At 38.7% G+C, this 20,473-nt stretch overlaps 2 protein-coding genes across 3 annotated transcripts; both read left to right on the top strand.

Moving 5' to 3' along the window:
• The first annotated feature begins 311 nt into the window (after positions 1–311).
• Positions 312–3,764, top strand: LOC146464646 (uncharacterized). Its single transcript, XM_085129487.1, has 2 exons — positions 312–1,441; positions 2,432–3,764. The coding sequence occupies exons 1-2, from the start codon at positions 1,324–1,326 to the stop codon at positions 2,656–2,658; spliced, it is 345 nt and encodes a 114-aa protein (XP_084985613.1). The 5' UTR covers positions 312–1,323; the 3' UTR covers positions 2,659–3,764.
• Positions 3,765–7,110: 3,346 nt separating this feature from the next.
• LOC146464645 (uncharacterized) lies at positions 7,111–20,266 on the top strand. 2 transcript variants are annotated; one of them, XM_085129432.1, is made up of 16 exons: positions 7,111–7,180; positions 7,385–7,560; positions 8,351–8,469; positions 9,082–9,218; positions 9,368–9,450; positions 10,169–10,291; positions 10,629–10,722; positions 11,709–11,800; positions 11,995–12,029; positions 12,379–12,525; positions 13,327–13,398; positions 13,689–13,808; positions 14,324–14,446; positions 15,150–15,279; positions 16,564–16,679; positions 17,532–20,266. In XM_085129432.1, exons 1-16 carry the CDS (start codon positions 7,177–7,179, stop codon positions 18,559–18,561), a joined length of 2,601 nt encoding a protein of 866 aa, XP_084985558.1. In that variant the 5' UTR covers positions 7,111–7,176; the 3' UTR covers positions 18,562–20,266. The 2 variants fall into 2 exon arrangements, with proteins under 2 accessions (XP_084985558.1, XP_084985557.1); XM_085129431.1 differs by having other exon boundaries at positions 16,561–16,679.
• The last annotated feature ends 207 nt before the right edge of the window (positions 20,267–20,473 follow it).

Below are 20,473 nucleotides of genomic sequence, written 5' to 3'. Positions count from 1 at the left end.
AAATGGTTCATGCGTCAGCGAGTGTTCATGTAATATATCAAACACGAGAAGGTGTGTTTCATCAGATATCCAAACACTGAGAAGTAGGTTGAAAAAACGAGGCGCCGCCGAGTTTTTTTTAAACGACTTCGAGCTGTTTGGATATCTGATGAAACACACTTTCGAGTGTTTGATATGGCTTCTCAAACGATTAATAATTCTTGGAGAAATTCAAGGCTAAAGTTGGCAAAATGTTATGGTAATTAGGAACACATATCCAAACCAAGGTCACAGTAGTGATTTTCTTTGTTTTCTCTTGATGAATTTTTCATGAATGAGTTTGAGAACGAGATATGAAGAACGCGGGAAGTTTGGCAAGCAGACCAGAGCACGAAAGATGCGTTAGAGTTACTGGCGAGGCGTAGCTCCTCCCCTCTGGAATTTCCAATTTCTTCCATGTGTCGATGGATTTTTTCTGAAACAACACTTTTTAGATCCTGCTAGAAAACTAAGACACTTTTCATGTTGAGTTTTCGTTCAACTTTTTTTTCACAAATTATTTTATACATAGCCTAAAACCAAGCTTTATCATACAGGTAGTCTTCATCTTGGTCTCTTTACACAGAATAATAAAACACTCCTTCAAGGTTGTATTAACATATCTTTTGTTATAGACATAATTACAAAAAGGATGGCCCGGCATATTTAGTACTTCAATAAAATTACCACACACTCTTTTTCAATGCCAAATTGTTTATAACACACTTCGCAAAGGCACAAGCCCCAAATTTCGCTTGTTCGTCGTTGGCTCTTCTACTGATAAGTACTGTTAATTTATAGTTGAAAGGCAACTCGTTTAAGAATGGAGGAAACAGCAATCAAGCTTAAAAGAGACGTTCCTTGTCATCGTTTGAAATTAAAATTCTGGTAGTTGGGGAAGGACGTCTTCACAAGTTAAATAATTAAGTTCTACCGTTCCACCTGTTTCGTTTAATTCACCTTCTTCTTCTTTTTTTTTTTTTTTTTTTTGTTGTTGTTGTAGGACATTGACATTTGCTTTCTCCTGAAATTGAATTGTTTTCAGTTCTTTTTAGTGGACCGTTTGACTCACTAAAGGACACATACATAATCAAGAAAACCAATACGTGACACTTAGCTCTTGACTCAGTGCCTAAAACAAGCAGAGCGTCTTGAAAACAAGTTAATAATTAATACAAGGTGTTTTATCAGGGTTGTTTTCGGGGTTTTTTATTGTTTAAGTGCAGCCAAGCCCCGCTTCTGGAGCTGCCCAGAAACGTTGTTGAAATTGTTTAGCGCCAAAGAACACGGATATTATTTTGACTAATGGCCGCTGTTTTGTGGTTGACTCGGTTGATCTTTGTGTCTTTCAATATCCTGTTTGGAGTTTTGCTCGTTGTGATGAACACAGATTCTTGTGCACGTGTTTTCGAAACTCAAGTCGGTAAGTTAACACGGTTTCATTCCTTTTTCAGTCGTTTAAACTTATAAACCGTGCATGTACTGCTTCCATTCAGAAACTGGAGAAAACCAACAACAAAAAAGTGAGAAAAGCCCTTAGAATGTCTTCTTTTATCTCCTTTTCTGATTTCGCCTATCATTTGAGGGAATTTGAAAGGAGTTTGCGGGATGAGTGAACTTCATTATTTACCCGACAGCGCGAGCTACGAAGTCACAAATTGATCAGTTCCCAGTTAAATACTCAGCGAGACGGAGGTTCACTTCTTTAGCCACACTTCTCCTTCTTTTCGAGTGCTGACAGCGCCCAAACAGGGCATTTCAGACTCGCCTGACCCTAAGGCAAAATTGAAGACGTTAGAATTTAAAATACTGAGGAGGAGATACAATTAGATAGCATAATTACTAAAGTAACAAAAACAAAAAATTTAAACATATGCAGATTGCCAATAGCCTGAACTAAAATAGCTAACGTCACAACGTAGAAAACGAAAACAATAAACGCCGAACAGTAAGAACCTTGAGAAAAGAACACAACATTTCGAAACATTGTCAACATCCATTGGAGTGACCTCGTTACCAACATGGAAGTCCCCGAACCAAAACATAGCTGAACGAGATGCCATAGCAGAGTGTGAGACTTTGTATCAGGAATAACTTTGGCGAGCGATGACAGAAGAGGATCGACATATGTGCGTTGCGGCTAAAATTGGAGCTGGCTGGAGGCAATTTTCTCTGATCATGATTGGTTAGGAAAAAATTCGCGTACGGCATCCTAAGCTTGCTTTAGTATTCGTGCTATACATTCTGACACTCCCAAGCGTGAGCCAAATTCAACCAAATTAGGGTGAAGTTTGCTAACTTTTCCCAAGTGTAAGGAGAAATTTTAGTGAACCAGAAAATTCGCAACAAATTTCCCACGTTAACGATCTGTTGGGCGCCTTAACAATTCTTTTATTTTCTTATCGTTTTTCAGATCACGTTTTAGTGGGTCATGTGATGTGCAAGGCATTTGTTGTCGACGAGTTTGAATGTCAGCTGAAGTGCATCGAAAACAACACTTGCAAATCATATAATGTTCATCCCGGTGCTGATAATGCCAAACGAGTTTGCGAACTAAACAACAAAACTCGGCAGATGAAACCAGATGATTTTAAAAGGAAGAAAGGATCCAACTACTACGGCTCAGTTTGCGTCTTTTAATCCCGTTGTATTAACGTACTTCTATTAGTCTAAGGGCCCTTTGAAACATTTGTCAGAACTAGTCGTCCAAACTGGTCTGGTTGTAAAAGGAATGTACCAATTTGAAGGATAGAGCAGTTTACATTTGAATGTCGTAAAACCAAAACCAAAATAATTGCTCTGACCAATCACAACAGGCGTAAACAGCGCAATGAACCAATCAGAAATCGAAGCAAATACATGTAGCCGACAGGACGCTAAGCGCGGGAAAACGCGTGCGAGCAAGTCACTATTGGTTTTGGTTTTGCTGCTAATTGGTTGAGAAGGTGGCGCGTCTTTTGCTGGCCAATCAGAGAACAAAGTAAAGTAAAACCAAAGCAAACGTGAGATTACTTTCGACGCTCAATTGAAATCCGCTCTAAAGGTGGAAATTCCAATGTCGCGTAAAATTTTAAGTGCGTAAGAAGCGACGTATGAACGGCTTGCGCAAACATAAAATGTTTAGCGCCCTTCAACTTTATACGTTTACACGCGCGGCTCATGCATCGCTTCTCATTTTATTTACTTACATTTAAAGTCCAGTCCTTCGAATTTTTTTCCAAATAAGGCGACCATTTTTGCGGAGCGATTATTTTTCAAGATTTTTCAACACCATACCTTCAAAATGACGCATTCGATTTACAGACTGGCTTTTCCGGCCGGATAGTTCTGGCGAATGAAAAAGCACTCTAAGTTTCAAAAACGTGTAAGATTTGTCATGCTATATATTTTTTTGTCTTTTTTATTTTATTTTCAGTGAAGAGTTACAAAAAGATAACTACAAACATACATCAGCGAATTTTAACCCCTAAAAGGTACGACGACCACCCCCGTCAAGTCCCTCAGCTCCCCCATCAGGGTCTGTTTCTGTCGATCCTCTAGTTTCACCACTGATATAAAAGGCACTTAGACACAGCTAGCAGCACTTTTCTGTATGATTGTTTTATTACTCTTAGCTGGACAAGTTGGCTCTTTCTTTCAAGATGAAGTCAAAATACTCAAGCGTGATCATTCAAATAAAGGTTACTGTTCTGTACAATTCAGCATGGTTTTTGTCCGTGAATAAACCTTGAGGTGTGGCCATTCAAATGAAAGCTACTGCATGAGTAGTATTTTTCTGTGGTGTTGTTTATTATGATGTACAAGGAGGTTCTAATTAAGTTTCAAGTCTGCAAATGAAATCCCAAAGCATTTTGCAGACACGGTGGATGAAGTCCTTAACTCTGACCATAAATGAAAGTTTTCAAGCTTTTAAAAAAGTCCTATATATACCTTCTTCTGGAGACTCTGTTGCTCTAGGCCCGGCCACATCTGTACGCACCCAACCAGGGCGACACCTACAATGAAGAACAGAGAAGAAACACAATTTATTATTTTTCCTATTTTATTACCGGTATGGTGGATTATAAAGTTACAAATGTAATGATCCTCAGAACTCATAAATTTAGCAGCCTTTTTCCGTCATCCGGGTTTCAGGGATTTTTGCTTTCGGGTCCGGTGGGTGGACAATATATGGGACCTGCAATTATAAAATATGGAGAGGAGGACTTCAGTGCCAAGCAATAGACCCTTCTCCAAAATAGCGGCAACAGATTTGAATGAGTTAAAATTGAACTGAATGAAAAACTGATTCCAGCACTGGAAAGAGTACCTTTACTTTAGTAACCTTGTAAAGTTTCAGCATATTAGGTGTTATATCAGCTTAGGAAATGTAAGATGAATTTGACAAATTTACAGACGTTTGTATGACTGGGGGTATACGTCATACCCCCAGTCATACAAACGTCTGGAAATTTTTCATTTTTCAACTTACATTTTCTCAGCTGATATTACACTTGATATGCTGACTGACTTTGCAGGGTTACTAAAGTAAAAGTGCTCTTTCTAGTGCTGGTATACATTTTTAATTTTAACTTATTTGAATTTTCGGCGGTCATTTTGAAGAAGGGTCTATGAAGTATAATCAACAATTATTCCACTTGCGCTTGTTGGATATGAGATGATAGACAACCTCGTTCCCAGGGTCTCTCTTCTTCCCGCCTTAGCGAGAGAAAGAGAGAGACCCTGGGTGAAGCTGGTCACGTGACAGCACACGACAAACTTCTCCCCAGTAGGGGTACACTCACTCAATTAGTTTATTCGCAAGAGCCGATCAAAAATTTTCAAGCGGGTGCGATTTTATAAGCAAGCGAAATGCGAGAGATTTGGCGCAGTTTCGTGTCTTCTGCAAAAATCGTATATTAAGTACAATCTAGGGAATTTCAAACGGTCAATGAAGCAGAGGTTGATCATAAATTCTACAACTTGAATCGGAGTAATTTATCTACACTACTGAGTTGGAACTGATTCCATGAATTCTACCAGAAAAAGCATTTATTCAAGCTTAAACTGCGGTAATAAGTACATCTTTTGCTCTATAAAATGAAATGTAGTTCATAAAAAATTCTTTCAGTAACGGCATTATAATTCATCACTCACAAGAAAATACAAATACATTCTTGTTAATAGTAATCTGTTTATTTACCGATGTAATTCGCGAAGCACAATATTGAATATCTATTTGGTCACCGATTTCCTGTGAATAAATACATTGTTTTCGATCACAATCAGCGCTCTGGGCTCAATATTTTTCGTTTAACTACGTCTTAAAGTCAAGGACATAGGGAATAAACTAAGATGAAAAGTACCTTTGAATTATATTCACACGCGGCTTGTTTCAGTCCGTTGGGATTTCTGAACACTTCGCCTGCTTACATTCTATTGCCAAAAATTCTTGGTATTCCATTTGGCAATACTAAAATTGATCTTCTTTTGCATTTCACCCCATTTGGAGCTCTGTTAAAAGGCGTAAAGCCAGCGATACTTCTGCTTCTAATCACCATGCCTGTTTAGGTTTTGACTCAAGCGTCCCCCATCGTCTGTCGGTTTCCCTCTGGCGTCCCGAAACGACTGTTTTTAAAATAATTGTTTTGGATTAACAACACTCTACCTGAGTGGAAGAAACGTGAACCTCTTCCAGGTCTCAAGTGAGTGTGTGATGTAGAAATGCTTGGTTGTAAAACCCCTTGTTGTCGTAAAGTTCGTAGCTGGCTTCTCCGTCCTTCTGAGAAAGCGACAACTGCATACCTTACTACCCCTCCCTAACGACAAATTGTGTCAAGCACCCAGATTTTGGGTGCCACGTGACCAGCTTCACCCAGGGTCTCTCTCTCTCTCGCTGGGGCGGGAAGAAGAGAGACCCTGGGAACGAGGTTGGATGATAGATAGCCAATGAGGCGCGTAGCGCCGAGTTGGCTATAATCATCTCATATCCAACAAGCGCAAGTGGAATAATTGTTTTATTTTATTTTATTTATTTAATTCAATATTTATCCAGGGGCATCCAATTTAGCAGAGCTAGTTTAAATGGAGCCCTGACACAGCACAAGACAAAACACAAAACATTGAAACAAAAAAAAAGCAAATAAAAAACTAGAAAAATAATTAAGTTATAAATGCAGCATGTACCGCGGGCGTTACTGCTTAAGGTGGCACTTTAGTTTGGTTTTAAATTTACTGAACGCCACTACCTGTCTAATGGTTCTCGGGATGGTGTTATAAGTTCGAGCACCGTTTATTCTGAAGCTCCCCTGATATTTAGCAGTTTTTGCGAAGGGAGGGCGCAACAAATCACGGCTTCTGGTGTTATAGTCATGGTAAAGATGCGCGTGCCTAAACTCTGAAAGTAAGTACGAAGGCGCTATTCCGTGAAGACATTTATGGACTAAAAGGCATTTGAGATAATTTCTGCGCGCTTGTAGGTTGGGCCAACCAAGTGTTGATTTTAATTCCTCAGCCCCGACTGATCGACCTTCAATAATGCATGCAGCACGTCTATTTAGCTTATCTAGGTAATCTTTGCTTCCAGCCCCACAACTGTCCCAGACAGGCGAACAGTAATCAAATAATGGCAAAACTATAGTATTGTAGAGCATTAGGCAAGTTGGCTTGGGGAGAACCTTACGCGCTCGACGCAGAACACCTAATCTTGACGAGATCTTGTTACCAATATATTCTATGTGGTCCTTCCAAGATAGAGTGTTGTCTAGGAGGACCCCAAGGTACTTGAACTTGTTCACCCTTTCTAAACGCGTGTTATTGATTTCTATAACTAGATCGTCAGCCTCTGCGGTCCTCTGATGGGTACCAACAAGCATAATCTTCGTTTTCTCAAGATTAAGTCTTAAAAAATTTTTATTAAAAACAATCACGAAATATTGCTAGATCTTTCCGATTTCGCTGTGCAAGAATATCCAGCAGACAATTTAATGGTCGCCATTTCTTGGCCAGATCGCTTAGCCAATCAAATCCCTCGAATTGCATTATACAATGATTCAGTTTTTAATAACATGTGTTGTATTATATGAAGTATTCATCGTGTATTTTGGTGCACTTATGGCATTCACCCATGAAGTATACACCCGAATCGTTGATTGAAACCAGTAAAGGACACAAAACAACATGGGTGAGTGGCAACTTTTGATTTCTGTTCTCTGTTTTTTTTTTCGCTCCAGACAAACAGAAGGAAAAATAGAGGCCTCTTACTTTTATTTTTAACTTTAATATACATATACACGAGCAGGCAGAACGTTAATGGTAGAAGCACGTGCAATAAAATTAACTTACTATATTATAAACCCTTGCTCCTGATCATGATTTCTACTTGCAGATTGGAACAAAAAGAAATTTATTGATAAGTTTGTGCAGTCAGTATCGTACCATGGGCCGTCGCTGATAACTTTGACTAAAGCTGAGCAAGGTGACAGCGAGGATTCATCAATGAACTTCCTTGATCCTAGCAGAGAGGGCAATATGGGAGCAAATTACTTCAGAAACAAGCTTCAAGTAAGTGCCTCAGTGTTGTACACTTTTGATGCCAGCTCTTACTATGTATTAAATGTTAACTACTTTTTGACTGATAACCCCTTGTGAACAAAAACAACACTATCACTGTATTTAACAACAAATGGCAACCCTTCATCCCCAAAAAAAATTATTTCTGGCACAGTCTGACGTGGTCGCACTTCTATCACACCATCCCGTATTACTATTATTTTTGTTTCTACCTATTTGCAATTAATTTCCTGTCTAGACTTAAATAAGTGAATTTTTTTTCCATGTAGCATGGACATTGTAAGTTATTTTAGTATTGGAAGTAATAATAGTAAGTATTGTTAACGATGTAGATATAGTTATTGTGGTTAGTATTGTGAGACAGTATTGTAAGAAATGTTATTAGTGTTCAGTATTGTGAATGTGCTGTCATGTAAGGCAAAAAAAAATCGTTATTAAAAAAAACCGTTGTGAAAAGTGGAGTCATTGGCTGGTTGATTGATTGATAGTTTGATTGATTGACTGACTTTGATTGATTGGTTGACTGATTGATTGATTGATTGATTAACTGACTGACTGACAGACAGACTGACTGACTTTGATTGATTGATTGATTGAATGATTGACTGACTGACTTTGATTGATTAGTTGACTGATTGATTGATTGATTAACTAACTGACTGACTCAAATTGACTGACTTTGATTGATTGAATGATTGACTGACTGACTGATTTAGTGAGTAATTTAGTATGTGATTTATTGATTAGTTGACTGACCGATTGATTGATTGATTGATTGTAGGTTAGCTGTCCTGTAGAAAAATCAAGTGAATTTATAAAAGCATTGGATGGAATGCATCAATCACTTAACAGCAACAACGAAATTCTTCATCCATCAGACAGCCAGGAGGGAATAGAACGGTGACATGATTGTTTAAGTCGCAGAGTTTTCAGGCTGGTTACATGTGCGATAAGCATAAGCACAAGGTGACATATGCAGATGCAAATTAAAATTTTGGTGTCAAAAATGTAAATCCAAGATGGCAGACACCATGGAGGTATTCAGTAATAAGGAGATATTGTTGTTTGTTCTTCTCTTGTGCTTATGCTTGCGTTATCCCAGTTAATACGGGTGACTCAACGACGTAAACATAAGCACAAGCACAAGAAGACGGAGCAATTCCCTTTTCTTGTGCTTGTGCTTATGCTTTTGTCGCCTCGGTTGACATGTTGGTTCCTTAAGCTTATGCTTGCGTTGTACGTGTAAACCAGCCTTTAACATGCCTGCATGAACAAGTTAAAAAATTAACTGATTAAATCATAGGACATGAAAAAACATCTCATAAAACTATCTGGCATAGTATACCTAATTATGTAACACAGGTGTGCTTGACATTACTGTGCATTTGCAAATATATGCATCTAGCTTACCAATTTCAAATGAATGGGAAGTGTACATGACAGTTGTAATTTTCTTTCTTACCTATTTATTTATTCGTTTTAATAATTATTTTTGTTATTTTCCACACCTAGATCAACTGCAGGCAATGATGATTTTCACCAAAGAATAAAAAGATTTGTTGCATCCAAAGCAGACTTATTGTTCTCCATGGAAGGCAAGCAGAAGTTACAAAGGGGAGTGGACTATGGCATGCATTTGAACGAGGAAGGTAACTTGCATGATCAACATCTAACTTATTTTCATGATAACAAAACTTATCATGCATTGAGGCAGGTGAAGAGAAGACAGAAATCCACTATATAACAGATACATGGTGTTTTTGTTTTCATTAATTAGTAACTTACTGTTTTATTCCAGCATTGGATCTTTATGCAGAAACACCTCCTCTTGAAACATTGATGGAAGTTCCTTTACATGTCAGAAGGATGCAGTTGTTTAAGGTTTGCACAAGTTAAGCCAAAGTTTACAAAACATTTAGTGTTTCTTATTTATCATTCATGAATCTTTAGAGAGTACAAATTTACATATAGAAAGTGAAAGTCTGTTTCCAGTTCAGCTAATAGAAGAAACCAGGTGGAAATATCAAGGAACGTTTACTGTGCCCTCCTGGATGGGATGCTAGTCCAGTACAGGGTTACCCCTTAATGTTAAGTTTCAGTTTCCTAAGTGTTTACTGGTAATCATTGACACACCTTCAGCAGTGCTATAGATACAAAGAGACAAAGGAGAGAATGTAAATTTTCTGAAACAAAATGACATCAGGGTCCATCCTCAAATCACTGTGCTAACCTTCTTAGAAAACTTGTGATCAGAGACTGGTGAACTAGCCACTCCATCACTGAGGTTCCATGCTTTAGCCAGATCAAGCTATCATTTGGATAAGGGGTTAGTTTCTAAGGCAACTACGGTGCTGCAATGATGGGGAGTTAAAAATGTTAGCACTTGAATTTCTTTATGGTGGCCAATAAACTTTGAGTTATCAACTCTGTTGATAAACCAAACATTCAATGTATCATTTCCCTGATTGTTGACATCAAAAGGAATTTAATGTACATTTACGGTACATGAGTGTACTAGTCCACTGGGTGGTCTTCACACATAAACTGTTGGTTACTTAAGGATTAAACCTGTACGTGTACTTTTTAATTCTCTTCGCAGTGTTTAAAGGAAGGAGACATTGTTATTGGTAAAGTAGCTTGTAAAAGGCCCTTTGGTATCATAGTAACACTGACTATGTTGGAGTTTGGTTGCAACCGAGACTTCACAGATCTTGATATTCAGGTATTGTGTTAATCATGTCATTGTTATTATTGCACTTACCATTGTGGTATCCATAAAAATAACAGGGGATAATTTGATATATTTATTTATCTCTTTGATGAGATTAATCTACAAACTGTTCAGACTGCGTATTCTGGAAACATTGTACACAGATTTGGGCATTTTCAAGCCTCTTAAAGTTTTTTGTAGTCATGTTAGGCAGTAGAAAAGAATTAAAAGGCAGCAACAACTGGCTCCCCTTGCGTCATGGAGAGGATGGGGGTGGGGTGGTTGTCCTGGTACATGTTCTCAAGGTTTAAAGTTCTAGTGTAAGTTGAGTTTTCTATGTTTATCATAGGCCCTGTGTAAGTCATCTGAGTTGGACAGCTCACAGACCTCCAAGGAATACAAAGACCCAACTGATGCTTATGTTATTGGTGACATTATTAGAGGTATTTGATCTTTTTTAAAAGATTAAGATCAAAGATTAAAATCTGTCTCAAGCTTCCACTCACACTTCCATGTACCTCCAGTTTTGAGCGACGTAAAGTACACTTGGACTGAGTGAGGCTACATGTTAACTGAGAACATAACATGAGGGAAGGGATCTTGATTTAACCCTTTAACCCCTAATATCAAAGAACAAAGTCTCCCATGTTGTCCCCAATTACTTTTCTTTTAAACGTACTGGGGAGAAGATATTAAAACATCAAGAAAATTGACCTCAAGTGATCATATCCTTAATTCTCTTGACCTCAGGAGTTGAATAATCATTGATTTTACAATGGGAAATTTGATGTTGATCACTGTTAGGGCTTAAAGGGTTAAACCACTGACCTATGCAAGTGACCTGCACAAACGAGATACCTACCATTTAGTGATTTCTTTTGTTCACAACTACTAATGCTTTCCTTGAATTGGTTTAGTCTTGTTTACAAAAGAGGTCAGTCAAGCATGGGTACAGAATCTCTTTTGTGTATGTTGCTTGCATTTTCTAGGAAAGTAAAGAGCTATGAGCTATTCTTGTTTGTTTAGCATTTTCCTCAGAAATAAAAAATATGTGCAGTTCCAGAAAATATCCATACTCCCCCCATAGGAGATTTTTTGTTTTGTACGCCTCCTCCCCCCAGGAAATTCCAGTTAAGCTTCATACTTTGCTTCTAAAATTTTGGCCTCTAAGACCCCCCTCCCCCTAGGAATTTCCAATGACCTTCGATGGGGTGGGTATAGATTTTTTCTGGAACTGCACAATATGCATTAACTAAGGTTCTTACATGATAACCATGCATGCAGTCTCTGTTCCAAAATAGGGCTTATTTGAAGCAATTTCAATTTTAAGGCTCAAAAGTCATTTACAAATGTCTTGCATAAAACCCTTCAATTGTGGAAGAAGCAGAATTCTTCTGGATAACTACATGAATGTGTTTCTGTCTCTAAGGTGTAATCATAGGTGTGAACATGGAGGAGAACAGGGTGCTCATCTCATTAAAACATTCAAGATTACCTGATGCCCATCAACACTTGCATCTGGTAACTGTCTTTTAGAGAAGAAGTATTTTATAGCTTCTGTAAAGTTGCACACAGGTGGTGTTTAACTCTAGTTTTGTAGAAAGAAGAAAGTTTTAGAAGTGTAATGTTGTCTCAACTGTGTAATTATTACCATATAATTTAATGCTACATTAACATAATTTACATTGAAATGTTTTTCATTTTCCTCTGTTTAGGGTGTTATTGATGAACCAGATACAGTTTTTACAAGGTAAGTTGTGAGCATTTTGAACAATCAACTATTTACAGATTGAAGATTCTTCACCACAAAATTTAATAGAGTAAGTAATCAGGGCCGGGTTGTTCGAAAGCCGATTAACGTTAATCCAGGATTTATAGTTAATCTGGGTTTTCATCTCGCTCATTTAAAATTGTTTAAAAGGCTAATTTCAAACTAAAGGTTAAGAACAGTCTATGTAAAATCTGAGGGACAAACATCTTTTGGGAAAATCTTAGTAATTAAACTCAAATCAAAGTTTACAATAATCCAGGATTAGCTTAATTGGGCTTTGAACAACTGGGCCCAGTTCTTCACTTTAACTCGTTTGCTGTTTTGCCAGGTTGCAGAGTAATCCTGAAGGGCTGAATTATGACCAACATCTCAGTAAACACAAGGGTTTCAATAACCCAAGGAATATCGATACACTGACAGACCTGCTAGGCATAGACACTGCTGCTCCTTGCTCTTTGTTGAGAAGCTTCCAAAGGTACCATCCTGTCACTTACATGAAGTATGGCATGATTATAGTTATGAGCAAAAGAGCCTTGTAGTGATTGTGATTTTATCAACTTCAGTTGTGGAAAGAAAGTCTAAAAAACCAGGGGTGAGTTGCATAAAATTTAACGTCTGACGTAACTGCTAACGCCAGACCTTCAGCCCAGTCACATTCAGTATTCTAACGTCTGACAATAGCATTTATGCCCGCCGTTAAGTTTTATGCAACTCTTCTCTGGTCTCCACTTTTATTTTAATGATTTTAAACTTTTTTCAGGTGTTCTTTACAACAGTTGGTCTGAGGATCTTACATTAAAATATTTTTTCAGCTCCGTGAATAGCTATTATAATTGAAGGAGAGAGCATAACCGACCCAAATGACTTTTCAGATTGCTTGTTGTTGTTTTAGCTCAGATTCACCGGAGTGTTTGCATGTGGCCTTGAATTCCTCAGGAAACGTTGCTCCAATGTTTTATCTACTGCTTTGCGCTTGGTTTGTGATAAAAACCTATGATTATGGGTGAGATTGCCATTTTTATCACAAAACTTTAAGCATAAAGCAGTTGACAAAACATTGGAGCAATGTTTCCTGAAGGAACTCAAGGCCACATGCAAAAATGGTCTATTTCCATAATTGTACAACCTATAAACATTACCATGCCTCCACAGAGAGATGGAAACACAGGCTTTTACTTAAGTTAAACTGGGCAGTCAGCACACGGTTGTACATGCAAAAGTTGTCTACTTTGTTGAGTTGAAGCACAAAGACTTGCCTTTGTATTTTTCTGTACAGGCAGGATTGTCCTGAGGGTGATTATGCAGAACCACTAAGGAAACAACAATCTGCCAAGTGGTCAATGGACACGTAAGAACTTTCGTTAGAGATATTGATTGTAAGAAGCGATTATTTTGAAAAACATCCTCAAAAGTGTGAGGTGGGGGGGAGGCCAGGGTGAATATTGACAATGGGCAGTTATTTGAGGGACATATTTTTCCAATATAATTATGTGTGGAAGAATACCAACCAATTCTTTACAAATGATAGTTTATTTTAACACCAGCAAGTGTTTGTTGGAAGCTTGCCCCATCCTGCTGCTGACTGTACAGCTATACACTGACATTTTAAACAGACAACTGCTTAAATTCTGATTTTAGGACTGCCAAGGGTGTGGAGCATTTCAAAGCAGGAAATTACGATGCTGCCCTGAAGTACTTTGAGCATGCGCTGCAGATTGACAGTGAAAATGTGGAGGCATTGGTGGCACGCGGCGCTCTGTAAGTTGTTATTACAGTTCAACTGGTCGCAACAAGTTTGGTTTAAAGAGGACCCACCTTGTCTGGGATTACTGACAAAATTTTATTGGCTTTAAAATTTGAGTTGACACAAATATTCAGTCAGCAAGAGTCGGCATTGCTAGCTAAACAAGAAAAAAGAGGTTTGAACCTCATTGTCAATTTTACTGCTGGATAGAGGGGTGGCTGCGCAATAAGGAAACTATCTTTTGAGGTTGAGGAAGGGGAGGGGAGGGGAGGGGAGGGGGAGGGGGGTTGCAGGCATGGACCACTATCTATTTTTTGGTTTGGTGATTCCTGTTCAAGCATAGCAGTTTTACTGACTTCCTTTAAAGGAAATGTGGTGTCATTTTTATGAACAATAATTTATTTTCTCCTTCTGGGGTATTCACTTATTACATACCTACTTTTGCTGACCAGTGTCTGGTTTTTCTTTTTGGAATAACCCTAACTGGTTATCTAACTGGTTAACTGGTTGGTTATTGTCTTTTTTGTAGTTGTGCCAACCAAGACAAACTAACTGCAGCCATTAAAGATTTTCGTGATGCATTGGGGATTTGTCCAAGTCATAGGAATGCCAACAAGTACCTTGCTGCCACTCTAGTGGAATATGGAATACAGTGAGTTGTGACTGTTAGGAAGCAGTGTTGTGAAAAAAAAATTAATTCCAACATTTCTCTAAATGTTTCACTATTTGTTTGCACATGCATCATTTTGCAGTGGAAAGAATAGTTGCTTCCGTGGAGAAAAATGTCTTTCTGGATTTTCCAAAATAAATTGCATCTACAGCAAATGAGGTTTAATACTGTGTGCACACATACACGTAAACAGACCAATGTCTTGGAAAACATTTTTTCTTTAACAACATGTTCTGGCTTGCAGTATCCTGGATGTCTGCATATCATTTTTATTCAGTAATTGTTTAAGAATTTTTCAAGAATCCCCTACCTGTTAGACTGAGTACAGTATTAGTTAAAGGGAAATGGGTTGTTTAAATATATGCTTATGTCATTGAACATAAAGGAAGTAAGGTTTTAACTTGGTGTCTGTTTTTACACAAGCAAGTAAAAATAACTATAAAATCGAACAACGTTTTGGAGTCGTCATGATACTATTTTCAAGTTCAAAATGATTAGAGTTAACTGTTTATCTTCAGCAAACTATTTCCAACAGTTTATTTCAATCACTTTGAACTTGAAAATAGTGTCATGACGACCCAGAATCATCGTTTGGTTTTATCGTTGATTTTTACTTCCTTAACTATTACCAAACCTTTGCTTATAAGGACTGTTTTTACACATTTTCTTTTCTCTGAAATTTTAGACAAGAAAAAGAAGGCCAATTGACAGAAGCTGTGAAGAGTTTCAATGGAGCTTTGGGATTGGATAATAATCAGCAAACTGCTAAAGATCACCTGGAGAAAATTCAGCGGCAAATTAAACTGATGGACGAGGTGGGTGGCGCTTGCTTGCTGATTTGGTTGCTAAGAGATTTTTCATTGGTAGATAGATGGACAGTAACTTGGGTTAAGTGAAAGTTATTAAGTAACTCACTCCAGACATATCCACTGCTTAGCACAGTAGACATGGAATGACAGGGATGACATTGAAGGCTACCCTGCTAGCAGAGCGTTTCTTTCTGACAATTTTTTTAGCATGTACAAAGTCGTGAAATACCAGAGACGTGAACGACTTCGTACATGCTAAAAACCTTGCTAGAGAGAAACGCTCTGCTGGCAGGGTAATTGAAGGCTGATGGTTGCCTGTTCATCTGCATTTTTTAGACTATCCGCAACTGTTCCTGCATTTCTGAGGAGGGGGGCTAAATTCTGATGTATTTTCAAAGCAGCCTCTGGTCTTTTTGCCCCTCCCCCCCCCCCTCCTGCCTCACCCATGCTTCTGGACCAACCACTGGTTAATTGTATGGATACTTTTTGTAATTTATAATGAGCACCACTGTCAATTTTCATAATCTAGGATTTCCCATCCAGTTTAATTGTAAGTTTCATTTCTTGCTAATGCAGTTCTGTTTGTTTTTCTCCTTATGTGCCTGGCCGTGTTGCGTCTTGGTCTCCTACCCACCATTTGACTGTTGGATAAAAACGACATTTCTTGGTTTCCTTTTCTCCTGTGATTTCAACACGCCCTTGTGTAAACACCTGAACAATGGAATATCGTGGATGTTCATTTGCGGTAATCCTGTGGTCTAATTGACTTCTTTGTATTATTGGCTGTGTTTTGTTTTTAAATAAAAATATACAACTTTATGACGCTCGTCGTTATGATGTTCGTTCATGCCCAATATATTTCTTGGTGGTTTTTATTTTAATTTCCATTGTTTTTTTCCTCACTTTGAACCTCAATTTTGTGCTAACGTTTCTTTGCTCATCAATTCTTTATTTTCATCTGATTTTCCACACTCTTTCCATATTATTTTCGTTCTCCACTCTTATATTTTTCCTTTAATCTCATGTGATCTGCTTCTTTCTTTCTTCTCCTAATTTTTGTCCATCCCCTTATCGGTATCCACTTTTCATGTTTTTTATGAATTGCACTCTGTACTGTATCTTCTGTGGTTTTTTCTGTCCACTTCAATGAAAATACTGGTTTGCGTTTGACAACGCACCATTCTAATCACTATCTTTTCGCGTCTTTTTGCCTTGGTATCAAAACCCAACGTCCCACCCCTCCCCTATTCTTTGTTTTCTTCCCGTTGACATTTCCTGTGACGGCAGAAGAAAGAGCAGGCCGCTGCAAAGGTGGACAAGGGGCTCAAGAGCAGATTCAGTCACGTGCGAGAACTTATTCTGGAGGAGCAAAGTCAGGCGAAGAAAAAACGGAAAAGAAATGACAGGTTTGATTAGTTTGAGTTCAGTTAAATTATGTAATGTTTAAAAAAACGAGCAGGAGTGTTTTATCGGGTTTAAAACCACGAGGCGCCGTCGAGAGGTTTTAGACCTGATAAAACACGTGCTGCGAGTTTTTTGAATGGCTTCAAAAGCACTCCTGGAAAAGCGTGTGTCAATAGAGTTCATAACAATGATGCTTTTGTGAACGTTGGAAATTAGCATACGAGAAAACCACATACTAATAAGGAGGAGGCTTTGTCGGGTTTTAAAACCACTGCACGTGATGTTTTATCGACCATTTGACAGGTCAATGGGGTTATGAATTATTAATGAGTTTTTAAACGATATAAAGTCACTGCACGTGATTTATTATCGATCATTTGATAGATCAATTGGCTTATGAATTATTAATGATTTTTTTAAAAGATTTTTCTAATAACTGTTGTAACACCATACTGACAGCATTTCTGTCCAATCACGACAAACGTTTAAAGCACAATGAACTAATGAGAAATGTCGATGTCAAAGAAGACGTCGACTAAAGTTAAGTCCAAGTTAATTGGTTTTGGTTTCATCCAGGATTGCGTAAGAAAGAAAGCACATTTTGCAACAAATTTTGAAAAAACTTTCACAAGAATTTCATGACGTTGATTAAAAAAAACATCGGTCTGAAGCAATTGGAACTCGAAACAAAATCTTTTTATCACAGCCAAGTCACGACTTCTTTTAGGTCGCCACATATGTGTTTGAAATTGCTTATCTCTACGATATGAGCGAACGAGGGTATTATCTACGCGCTTTGACCATTCCATATATGCGAGATTTTAAAGCCAAATCACTTTCTTTTCAACTTGTAGGAAAAAGAAGAAGAAGGTCAAAAGTCTTAAGAAAAAAAAGAAGAAAAAGAAAACCCGGTCAAAGGGTCGGCATCGTCCAAAACGCTCACCCAGTACATCGCTTAGTTCGAGTGAATCTACAGGCGACAGTGAATCGTCAGAAACTGTTTCGGCTGACAGCGGTGATGAATGGGTCGAAAAGAAGACAACAGTACAAAGAGGAACAAAAATGGGCAGAAATCAAGGGCAGCATTCCAAAAGAGAATCACAAGATGGATGTCTTGCTTCACCAGACAATCGTGTTCACAAAGACAGAAAACCGCTTCGAAGTACAAGCAGAGCTGAGGGGTCGCCAGACAGTGATGAAAGTAATGGTGGCGTTTCCAAAAGCCCAAGGCTTCACAGGGTAAAGGATGAAGAGATCAGGAGGAGGAGGAGGCGGTCATCTTCATCTCAAAGTGTCGAAAGGGAGAAATCGGATGACAGAGAAGCAGATTGGAAAAAAGGAAGAAGAGTATGTGATGTCCGTATTGACTCGAGTGCTAGGAAGCGAAAGACAAGTGAACGGGAAACTTACGAAGAAGAAACCGAGGGTGTAATGGAGTCTAAAAGTATGAAGTCTACACTGATGGCCGATAATCGCGCACTGTCACCCTTTAATGAGACATTCCTCGAGAGAGAGCTCAAGAGAATACGAGAACATAGTCACAAGGATTCTGAAAAGTATGAAACGAGCTCTCACTACAGCGATGGTAAGACAGGTAGTCATTATAGCGAAATTAGGACTGTTGGCGACAAGAGAAGCACAGAACTGACACGGAACCGCGGCGATGAACTTGTTGAGGAGAGGTCAAATGCAAAGCAGTTCAAGGGTCAAAGCTCGGCTGCAGTATCTCATGATACCAATTCTAAGGCTGCACATTGGGATGCGGGTCGATTAAGAGAGGCATCAACATCCCTCGTGTTGCGTGATAAAGTGAGCGGGTCTGTAAAGGACAAGGGATCATTTTTGGTGTCATACGAGGATAGCTCTGATGACGAAAATAGCTGACAGACGGAGAAATAGCATTGTGTTATGTGCGCAAGCCCGTCTGTTAATCAAATTGTTCTTGCTTGACGTATTATGATGGTATATTTTGTGAAATTTGTTATTCATTCACTGATCCAGGTTAATTCCCACCAAGCAAAACTACCTGCTAAAGTATCTGTTTACAGGATATAATAGTAGTCGGTAAAGTGATCCATGTTTTTGGTGCCATGCCTGGCTATTGTGGGGAGCGATGGAAAGATGTTAAAAGGAAAGTTCTATCCCCGTCCCCACACCACTCCCTTTTCCTTGCACAGTATTTTATACCAACTCACAGGCTTTCATTAGCTCCCCTCAATCAGAGCACCTGAATTAGGCGACTGGTGGCAATGATAGAATGGTTGTAGTGGCAGTTCCAGGACATTGTGTAAGGTGCTGGCCTTAAACAGTCAGCAAGACATCAACTGGTGTCCCATAATCAACATTTGATGTACAAAATGAGATGCAGTTTCAGCGGCCACAAACCTTTTTAGTACCTTGTAGCCTACCACGCAGTTGTTTTTTAGGGGAGTCGTTGCAAACAGGGTAATACTACTCACGTAAAAACGTCTGCGTGGGGAAGCTAGACTTGTGTACAGTGAACTCTTGCCTTGGGGACACACCGTTATTACGGTCAAGAGTTGGAATTCCACCGAAGGAGAATTACTGAAAGTAGCCATAGTAAAATAACTGTTATTGCTTGGTTCCGAAGGTGCCCGTTGTAGCTGGAGTTGACTGTGTATATTTCAGGAATCAAGAGTATCTGGCAGAAAAAAAATTGACAATATAATTAACTACTTCAGTGAGCTGTCAGACTTACAATTACTGACCATAGGCAAACCAAAAACGTCTCTCTCAAGCGGTATCTTGAAGACCCCCCCCCTCCCACACCCTCTCTCCCCCACCTTTCACAAAATCGTGACTTCTTTAAAAGTCGCCGTACTCCCTACTTTGTAATGACGAGCCCTTCCTAATAACAACACAAACTACAAAAACAAATAAAGTGATCAGTTACTTAGGTGCCATAGTCCCTAAAGAGCTTCAACAGATACCTTATGCAGGAGCGCAGTGGGACAACATCTGGGCCCAGCTGTTCAAAGCCCGATTAAGCTAATCCCGGATTAACGTGAACTTTGATTCGAGTTAAATTAATAATTACTAAAGATTCTCCAAAAGATTTTTGTCCGTCAGTTTTGCCTTAGACTTTTTAATTTCTTAACCTTTAGCTTGAAATTAGCCTTTTAAACCATTTTAAACGAGCGAGATGAAAACCTCGATTAACTTTTAATCGTGGATTAGCGTTAATGGGCTTTTTTACAACCGGGCACTGCATGCTACTTTCATAAAGGGGCGCGAAAAAAAGTCCGCATTACTATCAAGCCCGTCAGTACTCCACTAACCTGCGATCAGGCCCGATTTTAGCTTTCGTTTCGAAGCGTAACGAAACTAGAGTCTGGTCGCATTTCACATTTTTTCATCATTCATGTAAATATCTTTTTAGTGAACTGACTTGTCACCTTTTCTTATTCTTTTCTTTCAATCCGCTATAATACCTACCATTCGGAAGCTCCTTAATAAAAGTTAGTCTAATTATTTATCAATTGAATAATTTTGTCCACCTCTGTCGTTCCACACCAGTTCCAGTAAAAGGTAAAATTAGCTTGGGCCGCGGAAATGCGCGCAAAATGAAGTTTACAGTGTATTATGTTCAGTTTCGCGGGAGTTTTGGTAAAATACGTGAAGGACAATATTGGTCACAATGAGTCAATATTGGCCAATATGGGTCACTAGGGTCCAATCTTGGCCGCTATATGTTCTCAGGGATCAATGTTGGCCTATATGGGGGACCAGGGACCAACGTTGTCCAATATGGGTGACCAGGAACCAATGCTGACCA

Source organism: Pavona decussata, unplaced genomic scaffold, assembly GCF_977016875.1.
Source record: "Pavona decussata unplaced genomic scaffold, jaPavDecu1.1 SCAFFOLD_161, whole genome shotgun sequence".
Taxonomy (NCBI): Eukaryota; Metazoa; Cnidaria; class Anthozoa; order Scleractinia; family Agariciidae; genus Pavona; species Pavona decussata.
The sequence above is the reverse complement of the archived record's forward strand: the minus strand, read 5'-3'. Positions and strand labels throughout refer to the sequence as shown.

Bases quoted from the DNA above. Each gene is read 5' to 3' on its own strand.
- LOC146464646 (XM_085129487.1), top strand. From the start codon at position 1,324: ATGGCCGCTGTTTTGTGGTTGACTCGGTTGATCTTTGTGTCTTTCAAT. The intron at 1,442-2,431 runs GTAAGTTAACAC...ATCGTTTTTCAG, and splicing joins TGTTTTCGAAACTCAAGTCG to ATCACGTTTTAGTGGGTCAT.
- LOC146464645 (XM_085129431.1), top strand. The intron at 12,030-12,378 runs GTAAGTTGTGAG...CTGTTTTGCCAG, and splicing joins CCAGATACAGTTTTTACAAG to GTTGCAGAGTAATCCTGAAG. The intron at 13,809-14,323 runs GTAAGTTGTTAT...TCTTTTTTGTAG, and splicing joins TTGGTGGCACGCGGCGCTCT to TTGTGCCAACCAAGACAAAC.